General features: G+C 35.6%; 1 protein-coding gene across 4 annotated transcripts in view; it reads right to left on the bottom strand.

The window, feature by feature from the left end:
• MPDZ (multiple PDZ domain protein) overlaps positions 1-14530 on the bottom strand; it is a 145546-nt gene that overhangs the window by 90796 nt on the left and 40220 nt on the right. For all 4 annotated transcript variants that reach the window (XM_011967898.1, XM_011967899.1, XM_011967900.1 and 1 more), the window contains exons 10-12: positions 10555-10738; positions 9670-9741; positions 779-888 (exon numbers count right to left, since the gene is read on the bottom strand). In XM_011967898.1, the coding sequence (XP_011823288.1) occupies positions 779-888; positions 9670-9741; positions 10555-10738 (366 nt within the window). The remainder of the gene's footprint in view (positions 1-778; positions 889-9669; positions 9742-10554; positions 10739-14530) is intronic.

Genomic DNA, 14530 nt, shown 5'->3' with positions numbered 1-14530 from the left:
TCAAACACTAAGAACACTGCTGCTTGGTACAAAGTACTCTATAAATGCTAGTCATTAATATATGTCATCTGTTGTATCTTCTCCCTTCTAGTCCAGAGGCATACAAATTTAGAAGAAATATGAAAAATTCTACCTAACATAGTATTTTATTCTTTCTTTTGAAATCCGTGAAATTTGCTGGTATGTATCTTAAGATTGATCATTTATATGAATTTTGTTAGACCTCCTTTTGGAATGGTAGATCACAATGGCTATGCTAGATATACAGGCTATTAATAAACATAAAACATTCACCACAGCATAAGAGGTATGAAAAAAAGTATGCAGAATTAACCTCTTCAGGAAGGTAAATACATAGGAGGGGAAAAGAAAGAGTAGAAAAGAGTCCTTTTACAATTTCGTTCATAAGTCATGATACATTTTGTTTTATTTTTAAATAAACTCATTCTATTTTCATTCTTTCTATAAATCATAGGTTTAAAAATCAGAAAAACCCTTCCTTGTGTCTATATTATTCATACTATTACTGGAAATATTAAAATACTGATAAAATACAAGTTTCAAAACTTCTATCCCATTTATTTCAGTTCCTTTGTTACTATATAGCTTTTTCCAACCTAAATTTTTTTATTACCTGAATCACCACATTAGGTTGTCTAAAAAAGTACTGTACATTTGGTTCTTCTCTGGAACTCTAATGATTGCCTCTATTATTCCCTCAAACTGCCTGCTGAAATACAGTTACAAGTTGTAAATTACAGAAGGTAAGCTAACCCACCACTATTTCATAGTTAATTCCCATAATCCTTTGCCACTTTGTCAGCAGGACAGCTTCTTGTTTTCGTGCATCTTCTATTTCTTCTATCTCAGCTGACAGTGATGGATACCCTGAAATAGTCAAGGCAATTAAGTTAGTGGCAAACTACAAAAATTTCCATATCTTAACATCCTGTACCAAGGATTCTGTGATCAGATCCCATTGTATCAAATCAAATTCTTCACCCAATATATGGGCTATTCTCATCTCCATAATTATTTTAATACTTCAATTAAGAACCCTATCATTTCTATGTTTGACACTATTCACTTTTAACAGATTTATTTTAAATCTTAACTATATTTCTATTAAAGTGTCCATGTATTATCTAATTTTTATTTAAAAGAATAAGGACTCTGAGTAGTTCCAGAATTCACTTTGTAGTCCTCTGCTAATGCTACAGTAAAAAGTGATGTCATCTTCAATGTTGTATGTTTTATTTTCATTTAGTTCATCAGGGGGAAAAAGGACTAAGTTATTACTTCACAAAATCAAACAAATGAAATCAACAAACAATATATATAACTCCATGTACAATGAGAAAATATAAAGAAATAATAAACTAAAGCTATACATTAAAAGCCTATAATTGATATCTCGATAATTTACAAAAAGAGAAATTTTTAAAAGGAAAGAAAAACACTAAACAAATTATGTAAACAATACTGAATTTAAAATGCTTACCTAAAACAAGAAACTGGTTGAGAAATTTAAAGTCATAGTCAAAGATTTCCATATTTCATGACAGTTCCCACTCATAAGAGTTGTCTTTTTAAAATCTCTATTAGGCACTATTCTCTAAATTAAATTTCAATATCCTTTTTAGCTTTCAAATTTCAAAGTTAAAGAGTGTTAAAAAAAATCAGATTTCTTATTAGTTGCCTCCTCTTTTAGTGGGAATATCCAGGAGCTTTCATTTCAGGCATATTTTGTAGATCTGTTACGCTTTAAGCGAATAAGATGATTCTGTTTTCTCCTTAAAAGACTAAACAATAAACTATAATTTCTTTTTTGGTTTGAAGACTAGCCTCCCCAAATAAGTGTTATTTTCTCAAAATTAAATTCAGTCCAGAGGTTAACAGATATAAAAGTACAGCTAGATAGAAGAAATATGTTCCAGTGTTTTTGTTTGTTTATTTGCTTGTTTTTAAATTAGATGAGGGATCTTGCTATGTTGCTCAGGCTGGTCTCAAATTCCTGGTCTCAGTAACACTCCTGAGTAGCTGGGATTACACCAATAAGCCACCATGCTGAGCAATTCTAACATTATCGGGTGACTACAATTAACAAGTTATTGTATATTCTCTTTTTAAAATATTTTAATGATACATAATCATATATATTTATAGGGCATATATGATATTTTGATACATGCATACAATGTGCAATGATCAAATAAGGATAATTAGGATATCCATTTCCTCAAACATTTACTATACATTTTTTTGTGTTGGGAGCATTCCAAATCTTCTTCCTATTTTGATATATACAATAAGTTATTAATTATTGCCACCCTACTGTACTGTTGAACACCAGAACTTATTCCTTCTCTTTAACTATATTTTTGTACCCAGTAACCAGTATCTCTTCATCCCACCCCTCCCCAAACTCTTCCAAGCCTCTGGTCATTCTACTCTCTATGTCCAGAAATCAAGTTTTTAAGACCCCACTTGTAAGTGAGATCATGCAGTATGTGTCTTTCTGTGCTTGGTTTATTTCACTTAACACAATGTCCTCCGGTTTCATCCCTGTTGTTACAAAACCCAAAATTTCGTTCTTTTTGTGGCTGAATGATATCCCATTGTGTATATATACCAGACTTTCTTCATCCATTGTCCTGTTGATGGGCACTTTGGTTGCTTCCATATCTTAGCCATAGTGAACAGAATGGCAATAAACATAGGGGTACAGATATTTCTTTGCTATATTGATTTCCTTTCTTTTGGATATATACCCAGAGTAGGATTGCTGGATCATACGGTAAACTGTTCATTTTTTGAGGAACCTCCATATTGCTCTCCCCAGTGGCTGCACTAATTTACATTACCACCAACAGCATATGAGGGTTCCCCTTTCTCCGCATCCTTGTCAGCATTCATTATTGCTTGTCTTTTGGATAAAAGCCATTTTAACTAGGGTGAGACGATATCTCATTGTAGTTTTGACTTGCATTTCTCTGATGATCAGTGATGAACATTTTTTCATATACCTATTGATCATTTGTATGTCTTCCTTTGAGGAATGTCTATTCAGATCTTTTGTGAATTTTTAATCAGATTATTTGGTTTTCTATTGAGTTTTTTGAGCTCTTTATATATTCTGGTTATTAATCAGATGGATAGCTTGAAAATATTTCTCCCATTCTTTGGGTTGTCTGTTCACATCGTTGATTGTTACCTTCGCTGTGCAGAAAAGCTTTTTAGCTTGATGTGATCCCATTTGTCCATTTTGGCTTTGGTTGCCTGTGCTTTTAAGGTATTACATAAAAAAATCTTTGCCCGACCAATCCAATATCCTGAAGCATTTTCCTAACGTTTCCTTCAGGTCTTATATTTATATATTTAATCTGTGTGTGTGTGTGTGCGTGTGTGTGTGTGTGTGTGTGTTTTGGGACAGGCCTCTGTAATACACTTGGAAGTCTGTTGGTGTGATGCCTCCAGCTTTGTTCTTTTTGCTCAAGACTGCTTTGCCTATTTGGAGTCATTTGTGGGTACATGTGAATTTTAGGGTTGTTCTCTACTTCTGTAAAGAATGTCATTGGTATATTAATAGGTATGGCATTGAATATACAGATATCTTTTGGTAGTATGGATATTTTAACAATATTAATTCTTCTAGTCCATGATCACTGAATATCTTTCCATATTTTTGTGTCCTTTTCAATTTCTCTCATCAGTGTTTTGTCGGTTTCACTGCAGAAATCTGTTACTTCTTTGTTCACATTTATTCCTAGGTATTTTATTTTTCTTGCAGCTGTTGTAAATGGGATCACTTTCTAGATTTCTTTTTCGGATTATTTGCTACAGTGTATGCTACTTATTTTTATGTTGAGTATGTATCCCGCAACTTTACTAAATTCATGTCTCAGTTCTAACCATTTTTGGTGAATTCTTTAGGTTTCTAAATATAGGATCATTTTATCTCCAAATAAGGACAATTTGACTTATCTCTTTCCAATCTGGATGCCCGTTATTTGTTTGTCTTGCTTAATTGCTCCGGCAAGGACTTGCAGTACTTATGTTGAAGAAAAGGTGGTAAAAGTGAGCATCCTTGTCTTATTCCAGATCTTAGAGAAAAGGCTTTTGACTTTTCTCTGTTCAGTATATTAGCTGTGGATCTGCATATATGGTCTTGATTATTTTGGGCATGTTCTTTTAATTGCTAGTTTGTTGAAAGATTTTATCATGAAGGGATGTTGAATTTTATTGAATGCTTCTTCAGCATCTATTGAAATGATCATATGATTTTTGTTCACTGTTCTGTCAATGTGATGTATCCCATTTACTGATTTGCATATGTTGAAACATCCTTGCATCCTTGGGATGAACGATACTTTATGATTAATGATCTTTTTAACGTGTTGTTGAATCTGGTTTGCTAGTATTTTGTTGAGGATTTTTGCAACTATGTTCATGAAGGATTTGTAGTTTTATTTTCGTTGTGTGTCCTTGTCTAGTTTTAGAATCAGGGCAAGGCTGGCCCCATATAATGAGTTTGTGAGTATTCCCTCCTCTTCAATTTTTTGGAATAGTTTAGTAGAACTGGATTAGTTCTTTAAATGTTTGGTAGAATTCAGCAGTGAAGTGTCAAGTCCTGGGATTTTCTTTAATGACAGACTTTTTATTACCAACTCAATCTTGTTACTGGTCTGTTCAGGTTTTCTGTTTCTTCATGGTTTAATCTTACAATCTTGGTAGACTGTAAGTGTCCAGGTATTTATCCCTCTCTTCTAGGTTTTCTGATTTACTGGTGTGCAGTTGTCCATAATAGTCTCTAACAATTCTATGTATTTCAATAGTATCAATTATAATGCCTCCTATTTGTCTCTGATTTTATTTATTTTAGGTCATCTTTTTGGCTTAGTTACTACGGCAAAAGACTTGATGACTTCATTTACCTTTACAAAACCAACTTTCCGTTTTCTTAATCTTTTGTATTTTTGTCTCAATTTCATTTATTTCTGCTACAATTATTCTTCTTTCCTTCTGCTCCATCAGGTTTGGTTTGTTCTTGCTTTTCTCAGGTTCATAATTAGTTTGTTTATTTGAAGTCTTTCCTCTTTTCTGATGTAGGTATTTGTTGTTATAAACTTCCCCCTCAGAACTGCTTTTGCTGTAGGCCATAGGTTTGGTATGCCATGTTCCCATTTTCACTTGTCTCAAGAAATTTTTAAGTTTCCTTTTGAATTTATTGATGTATTTACTGTTCAGAAGCCTAGTATTAAATTTCAATGAATTTGTAGAGTTTCCAATGTTTCTTCTGTTATTGATATCTAGTTTTATTCCATTATGGTCAGAAAAGATACTTAATATGATTTTGGCATTTTAAGATTTATAAAGACTTGTTTTGTGTCATAATATATGGTCTAGCCTGGAGTATGTTTCATATGTTGTTGAGAAAAATGTGTATTCTGCAGCTGTTGGATGGAATATTCTGTAAATGTCTATTGGGTCAATTTGGTCTACAATGAAGTCTAACTGATGTTTTACTGTTGATTTTCTGTCTGGATAATCTGTCTACTGCTGAAAGTAGGGTGCAGAAGTCCCCTGCAATTATTATATTGAAGTAAATCTCTCCCTTCAGGTTTATTAATTTTTAAATATATTTGGGTGCTCTGATGTTGGGTGTATATATATTTACAATTGTTATACCTGCTTGCTATATTGAACTACTGATGCTTTTCTCATTATATAATAACCTTGTATTTTTATTTTTTTACTGTGCTTCATTTAGTCTATTTTATCTGACGTAAGTATAGCTACTTCTGCTCTTCATTATTGTTTCCATTTGCATGAAATATCTTTTCCCATTACTTCACTAGAAAGCAATGTAGCAATATTGGGGCTCCTTTGAATGTGGTGTTTCTTTTCTCTTGATGCTTTCAGTTTTCTTTTTTATTTTGCTAGTCTGACTATGATGTGCCTTGGGGATTTCCTCTTTGTACTGAATATATTTGGTTACCCCTAAGCCTGTAGCTGGATGGTGCTGTCTTTCTCCAGATTTGAGAAATTTTCAGTTACTATTTCCTTAAATGTGCTTTCTAGGCCTTTTTCTCTCTGGTCTCCTTCAGGACTTCCTATTACACAGAGGTTAGTTCACTTGATGGTATCCCACAATTCTCATAGGTCTCTTTCACTCTTTTAAATTATTTTGTCTTTCTGCTCCTCTGATAGGGTTATTTCATATGGTCTTTCTCCAAGCTCACTAAGTTTGTCTGTTTGATCAAATTTGCTTCAATCAAAACTTTCTAATGAGATTTTGGCTTACTGTATTATTTATTTCTAAGGTTTGTATCTTTTATTTATAAAAGATAAAAATAAAAGAGACAAAGATAAAAATAAAGATACAGTGAAATAAAAGATACAAAGATAAAAATAGAAGACACAAAGAAATAATTCTTTATCAAATTTCTCATTGTGATCCTGGATTTTTTAAATTTCATTTTGTTTTCTATCCATATTTTCCTGTGATTCCCTGAACCTCTTTGGCAGGATTATTCTGAATTTTCTGTACCACATTTCATAGATCTTCAATTCTTCTGGGTCCACTGCTGGAGCTCTGTTAGTTTCTTTTGGTGGTATTCTACTTCTCCATGTTTTCACAATCCTTGTATTTTTACACTGATGATGGTTCATTTGAGGAGCTGGCTACCTCTTCCAGTTTTTGCAAGTGCTCTTTGGTGGTGTCAGAGCTTTACTACTTGGTATCAGAATTTAAATGCTGGGCTGTTGTTTTTTCCCATTCTGGGGAGGATTTATATGAGTACTAAAACTAAAACACTTCCCTGGAACTAACTCCTTGACGTGCTATTATTTCCTGTCTAGGGAAGGCTTACAGCGAGCACCGAAAGTTAAACATTGTCCTAGAATTGTATTGTTGCCCTGCTATGGGTCCCCGGTCTGGGGAAGATTTAAGCTGGCACCAAAACTTAATCCCAACCTTTCAGTTGTTTCTAGGCCAGGAGACGGCTCCATGAGAGCACCAGGATTTTGTGGAAAATCCAACTAAAGACAGGATCTTCCCACAGATTGTACCCCAGCAGCAACATGGAACCAGCCAGTCTCTTCAACATGGCGTACCCACTTATCAGAGTGCAGAATACCTGCCAAAATGCATGCCAGTCACTGTGATCAGTGCCTCTGTCTTTGTTCCCAACTCACCCCAAGTGCTTTAGCCCTCCCAGAACTCCCAGTGGTTCACAGGCAAGGGACTTCTAGGTGGATTTCCAGTGAAAGATTACCAGACTAGTGGAGAGATTGAATGTCTAACTCCAATTTCCTCCTCTCATCTTGGGAACTGTGGGTCTAAAGCAATTCTCCTTGAGCGGCATTATGCCAGCTTGAGGAAGGGGGCAGCTCAGCCTAAAATTACCATTTATCTTATCAGTCATGGCTTCTCTCAATTCCGTAGGCCTAGGAAGTTTCTCTGCTTCTCCCTCTAGTTCTGGTGAACTCAGAGTTGAACTCTGGTGAACTCTGGTGAACCCAGGGTGGTATTTTTGTCTTTGATAGTTTCTAGTTGTATGTATGTAGGAAGAAGGATGTGGGAGGAATCTTCTAATCTGTCATCTTGTTGATATCACTCTTCAATTTACTGTATATTTTCAAATAGCCAGAGGAGCAGGATGTTGTGTTGAGTGTTCCCAACACAAAGAAAAAACAAATCTATGAGGTGATAGATACGCTAATTACTCTGATTTGATCATTATATACTGTATACATGTATGGAAATATCAGACTGTACCCCAAACATATGTACAATTATTATAGGTCAACTAAAAATAATAAAAGCAAATAAATTCAGTACAGAGGGAAATAACTATGCAAGGATGAACACAGATTACAGGGAAGCTTTGAACTGATTCTGCAAGAGAAACAGGAGAGTGTTCAGAGTCCTATCTCTTTCCACACTTTCTTTCTAAGTCTGCTGTGTTTACACAGCTAGGCAGTGATTTAAGCAGGTGAGATTATGAATGGAGAAAGTAGGGAATCATGCTGCTGATAAAAACAGTCTGCAATTCATATTCAACCAACCTTCAGCAGAACAACTCTACATTCTTACCCTCTCACAATTGCCCCAAGACTGGATTTCAGGCATATATTTAAAAATCATAAAGTCTAAACCTCTGATCTGGCTGGGAAGTCAAATGACTCGTCCAGGCTTGCACGACGTGTAAAATATCTGTGGAAGAGGCAATAATATCTTATCCCTTTTCTGAGGACTGGTACTAGGGCAAATGCATTAAAATCACTTAGAAGTCTGTGCTTTATTTTGTTTTAAAAAGATTCTGGGATTCCTGATTCTAGGTCTATAGTCACCCCCATGTATCCTGCCACAAACACACACACACACACACACACACACACACACAGAGACAGAGACATTTCTCATTAGCTACCTTCACCAAAGCAAAATAAATGGTTCTGCACCTTGGTGATAACTCCCACACCCATGCCCACTTAATATCACAAGTACCATGCTCTAAACATTTTTATCCTTTCCTGCAATTCCTGATATTCACTTTAGCCTAAATAATTTATTTACTTATTAGTGTAAAAATGGCAGAATGTTATTAGTACATGTGAATTCTACAGATCTAACTTCTGGAATATCTCTGCAAACATAAATATCCCTTTAAAATAGTAAAGCTCATTCAAAATTTTCAGCAGAAAATACAATAATGAAGGAACAGATATGTTAAAGAACAACAAAGCTTTGGTGTAATTATATAGCAAAAAGAATTCACACGAAGGGAGGGAGATCAGTCTTGTATTCTGTTCAGTGGGTTTAAGTTATCAAGTACCTAAAGCAATCTGAAAGGTAAAAGAAGCACACAGCACACAGAATAAAAAGAGGAGAGCAACATTCTGGCAAAACTATGTATTAAAATAATGCTACTGGCCAGGTGTGGTGGCTCACGCCTGTAATCCCAGCACTTTGGGAGGCCAAGGTGGGTATATCATTTGAGGTCAGGAGTTTGAGATCAGTCTGGCCAACATGGCAAAACCTGTCTCTAATACAAATAGTAATAATAATAATAATGCTACTCTAAATTTTTAAAAATAGCTTGATGGGTCCTATGTTTATAGTGAGAGAATTCCCAGAAGGTGTGATAATTTCTCTGCAATTATCTTCCAAACCAACTTCCCAATATTAAATCTTGGAACCCCTGAAAAATTAAGAAGTGAGAAAAAAGCTTCCCAAAATTGAACAGTCTCATTCCCAAGAGCTTATGTGTTAATGATTCTCCTGTGTTTATTTTTAAATACTTTATAATTTTATAACTGTTAGTTTATGTTGGCTGTATAAAGACAAAGAGATTAAATTAGAACCACATATATAACCAGTTAATTCCTGAGGAGTTCTAGTCAAAAAAATATGGAAGTAAGAATAGACTGACTCAGCAAGAAAGTGTAAGTGAACAATAAATGAAAGAATAATTTAGCTATAAATGGAATGTTTTAATCTGTAAGACCACTTAGTCACATTTATAAATAGGGATTTACAAACATCACTTTTTGAAATTTTTTTTAGTAACTTACAATGTATCCATAGAGGCTTAATCACATTTGTAAAAATTATTTCTAAAAAAGAAAAATAATGAAGTACAAAAGCTGGCTCTAGGTGTTTACCTTCTTCTTCAATTGGTAATATGTTGGTGTTTCTCCTCGAAGATAAAGAATCCTCATCTTTTTCATAATTTTCTTAAAGATAAAAATATTTTAGTAATTTTATCTTTAGTATAATCAAGCACTTGAATTTTTCTAAACCCAGTACATTTATTTGAACTCCTACATGAGAGTCTGTTTTTTAGAGATAAACTTCTTAATAACTATATGTACTTAAAGGCAAGTTCTGTTAGTGGAAAAGAAGTAATATATTTCTCCTGTGATTTGCTCCTCTGTTTCTTAATAGTGCAATATGTATAAATGGCATAAATATCAGAATGGTCCACAATTTTAGAAATGAAACAGCCAAAAGCCTTTTCAGCCAAAAGCCTGATTTCTACCAATAAATCACTGAGCTACATAGGGGTTTCAGTAATTTGCAGACATATTCATGTACAAACAGCTTATGAATGACATTTCTAAATGTGGAATTAAAGTCAATTCCTTCAAGGCTGGGCATTTAGAATTACTATGAAGGTCACATAAATAATCCAGGCGGACGAGCACTCCCCTAAAGTGAGAACATTGCAATGACATCCAGGAGTAAGGCAGAAACAGAAAGGTAGATGACTGCCTGTTTCCAACTGAGAAATGGTGACAATGAATAAGACAGAAAGAAATCTGCTCTATTCAGCAGCCTACTCTATAGTTTATAGACACATTGCTGGTCCCGATTAATCCTGACTTTATTAAACTTCCTTTCTTGCCTTGGTTTATAATGAATAGTTGAGGGTAAAAAGCATTCTGAGTAATTTAAAACCATTCTGAAATAGTAAGTTACTTTGGAATTAAAAAAAAGTTGGAGACAATATAAACATCTAACTAAAAACCAGATTAACCTAGGATTACCTTTGATTATGCTGGCATTAACAGGGGACAAATCTGCATCTTTCGTGACGTCTTCCCTTGACATGAGCTCGGCTTCCTGCTTCATGCCTCTCCTCATTAGTGTCAGGAGCACCGTTTGTCCTGTGTGTCGCAATACCTCTACTGCTTGTTGATTAGTAAAACCCTGAAGATTTGTGCCATCTACCTGCGATTAAAAAAAAGCATGTTATGTGTTAAATAAATGGATATTTGTATTACCAATTCACAAAATGTGTATGTATAGTTTATTAGTGTGAAGAGAATGGGGAATAAGTATTCCTCTCATTAGGGAATGGACAGTAAGACCCTAATATCTCTTTGGGAACCAGTATTAACAGGGATGTGCTAGAATCACTTGAGAGGGTTCTGTTTATTTTAATATAGATTCTGAGGTACCATAACCAGAAACTGAGTCACTAGTTCTAGGGTAGGACACAGGCTTCTACACCATTTTTTTTTCCTTTTTGTTGAGACAGGGTCTCACTCTATTGCCCAGCCTGGAGTGCAGTGGCGCAGTCATGGCTTCCTTCAATCTTAACCTCCTAGGCTCAAGCGATCCTCCCACCGCATCTTCCCAAGTAGCTGGGATCACATGTACACACCACCACACCTGGCTTTTATTTTTTTTTTCTTTGAGACGGAGTCTTACTCTGTCACCAGGCTGGAATGCAGTGGTGCAATCTCAGCTCACTGCAACCTCCACCTCCCAGGTTCAAGTGATTCTCCTGCCTCAGTCTCCCGAGTAGCTGAGACTACAGGTGCACGGCACCATGCCCAGCTAATTTTTGTATTTTCAGTAGAGATGGGGTTTCACCATGTTGGCCAGGAAGGTCTCGATCTCTTGACCTCGTGATCTGCCCGCCTTGGCCTCCCAAAGTGCTGATTACAGGCATGAGCCATCGCGCCTGGCCTACTTTTTAAAAATTTTTGTAGAGATGGAGTCTCCCTATGTTGCCCAGGCTAGTCCTGAACTCCAGGGCTCAAGGGATCCTCCCACCTCAGCCTTCCAAAATGGTGGGTTTACAGATGTGGGCCACTGTGCCCTAATCTACTCCTTTTTAAATATGCTTTTATATTCCTCAGGTGATCTCAATGCACAGTTAAGTCTGGAAACCAAACTATGCAGGATTAAAAGGAATAGAAGACAGTGATGAATGTGCTTATCAAGTGCACTGACGTATCACAAGGTCATATTTATAATGCCTTTCAAAAAAGAAAGAAAAAAAGTGTCTTTTTATTTGTCTTTTCAAAAAAATAAATACATTTGATTTTCCCCTTTTCACAAATGACAAAACATTCAAAAATGTCCCTGTGATCTTTCCAAAATATAGATATTATCGTATCTCCCCAACCCTCCCTTCTACAGATCACTCCCTAGGACAATGCTCCAAATTCTCAACGTGGCTTAGAACGGCCTGTGTCAACTGCCCCCATCTCCCACCAGCCCCAGCCTCATCTCTCATGATGCAGTCCATTACTCTCTGCCCCTCAGCCACAGAGGGCTCACTTCCATTCCTCTGACTCGCAGTGCTCCGCTCCCTTCAGCCATGGAGTCTCTGCAATTTACCTCAGCCTGGACTCTCTGGATAGCCCACTCTAGACCATGCTCTTCCTCAAGAGCTTACTTAGAGAACACTTATAATTGCTTTATATCTCAGTTCAATAGTTGTTTTCATAATAAACTATCTTGATGTCTTTGACTGCAATCAAAGCCCCCTTGTACACATTCTTCCTCATAGCAGTTTTCAGAATTTTAATTTTACATTTTCTGCCATTATGCGGTTTATGACTATAAGCTCCAAGGACAGGCTCTGTATTATTTTTGCTTACAGTAGTGTCACCAAAACATGGTGCTGTCCATACTATATATATTAAAATATAGAGCCATTGGCTCATAGGTCAAAAACTTATTTGTAAAGTAAATTATATTTTGAGGAAGATAAATTTTAACATGTTGTTCAATTTATAAAATCACAGTAAAAACAATTTGAAAAATCAGAGCAATAAATTTAATGCTGAAATTCAAAGTCATTGATATTCCTTAGAATTGCAAAATGACTATAAAATGACTGTACATGTAATGCTTTTCCAAGCATAGTGGGGCCATATTAGGCATTCAAATGTTTACTAAAGTAGAAAAGATCTGGATTTTATAATCTAAATCTTATAATCCAGATCTTTACTAACTTAGTAAATATGTGAAAATCATAAGATCTAGATCAAGGCTGGGCACAGTGGCTAATGCCTAGTAATCGCAGCACTTTGGGAGGCTGAGGCAGAAGGATTTCTTGAGCCCAACAGTTTGAGGCCAGCCTGGGCAACATGCTGAAACCCTGTCTCTATAAAAAATAGAATAATTAGCCAGGCGTACGGGCACATGCTTGTAATCCCAAATACTTAGGAGGCTGAGTTGGGAGGATCACTTTCGCCCAGAAGGTTCAAAAGGCTGCAGTGAGTCATGCTCATGCCAGTGCATTCCAGTCTGGGCATCCGAGTAATATTTTTTTATATTTTATTTTATATTTATATTTTACATTTATAAAAAAAAAAGAACGAGATCAGTTGTCTCCAAGATGGAGTACCCTTACTGCAAAGGTTTCTGAAAGAATATAATAAAACTTCTAATTAAACATTTTAAAAACTCATTTGCTTTGTAAATATGTGTATATGTGGATGTGTATATATATAATTATGTATATGTACACATAGGTAAACACCATATAATGTCTGTTAAGTATATATATGATATATATAATATATATAACAATATATATGCATAGTGAGGAGGAAAGAGGGAAAATGAGTAGTTAGCTATTTTTACTAGAGGAAATATTCAATCAAAAATCCAGAAACCTCTGATCTAGTTGAAAATCTCATACTCTGTCAGTTCCTTAAACCTTCTACGATACTTCTGAGCTGGATGGTAACTTGAACGTAAGTATCTGGCTCTGTTCTTTCTCCCTACCTCCACCCTGCTGATTACCTGTTACAAAAACTAACAAAACAGAACAGAGAAAATACTGCAACAAAACTGGAAACCAAAGAAGCACTAAAGTCCTTAGACCAGCAACCTGGAGGAATTTCTACTAGAAATAGTCTGCGCATGGCCAGATCAAAGGCAGGCCAACTGAATCTCTGTATGTGTGGGAATAGCCTGTCTGGCAAGAAGAAACTTCAGCAACAAACAAACAACACCCTCTCATTAAATGAGGCAGTCAGATGGTATATGTGGATCCTAATCAGTAACTCCAAGAAACACACCAAGTACTAAAGGCCATACTAAGCTGGGTTCCAAGTAGTAGCACAGAATTACTTTATTTGTAATAAAAATTACCTTATCCACACATGTGTGCACACAAGCACACACACAACTCCAACTAACTCCTGGCTATCACAGCAAACACAGAAAACAAAAACAGAGGCAAAGTCTCCCAGTGTGATCCTCTACCACTGGTTTCTTCTTCATTTTGTTAATCTACAAATGAATCAAATGAAGCTACAGTAAATTTAAACTTTCCCCTTCCCTGTCACTTTGTCAATTCCTAAATCATCTGGGGAAAAAAACATACAATCTGCAGCAGAACTCATCTCAACTTCTATCTGTACAAGCCCAGTTATTTTTGAGAACGACCAAGGGTCATGGGATGTGAAAGAAGATATCACAGTCCAAAAGCAGGTTGTACACTGAAGATTGGTGCATGTATCTTCCTATGAAGTTGTTATTGCAGTGAACAGGAAAAAAGATACTTCCTGTAACTTACTATCAAAATAATTCACATTTCCTTGTATTTATGGAAGCAGGAATTACAGTTACAAGAAGACACAGTATCTACGCAACAAAAAAAGAAAAAGAAAAAGAAACTTACAATGATGGCAGTCAACAAGATTTTAAGTACTGCGAAAACAAAGTCAGCACATGGAAGACCAGGTCATGTAATTTTCCCGTATCTCAGAGGAA

The sequence above is a fragment of the Mandrillus leucophaeus genome, unplaced genomic scaffold, assembly GCF_000951045.1.
Source record: "Mandrillus leucophaeus isolate KB7577 unplaced genomic scaffold, Mleu.le_1.0 Scaffold818, whole genome shotgun sequence".
NCBI lineage: Eukaryota > Metazoa > Chordata > Mammalia > Primates > Cercopithecidae > Mandrillus > Mandrillus leucophaeus.
This window is presented reverse-complemented; position numbering and strand designations above follow the sequence as displayed.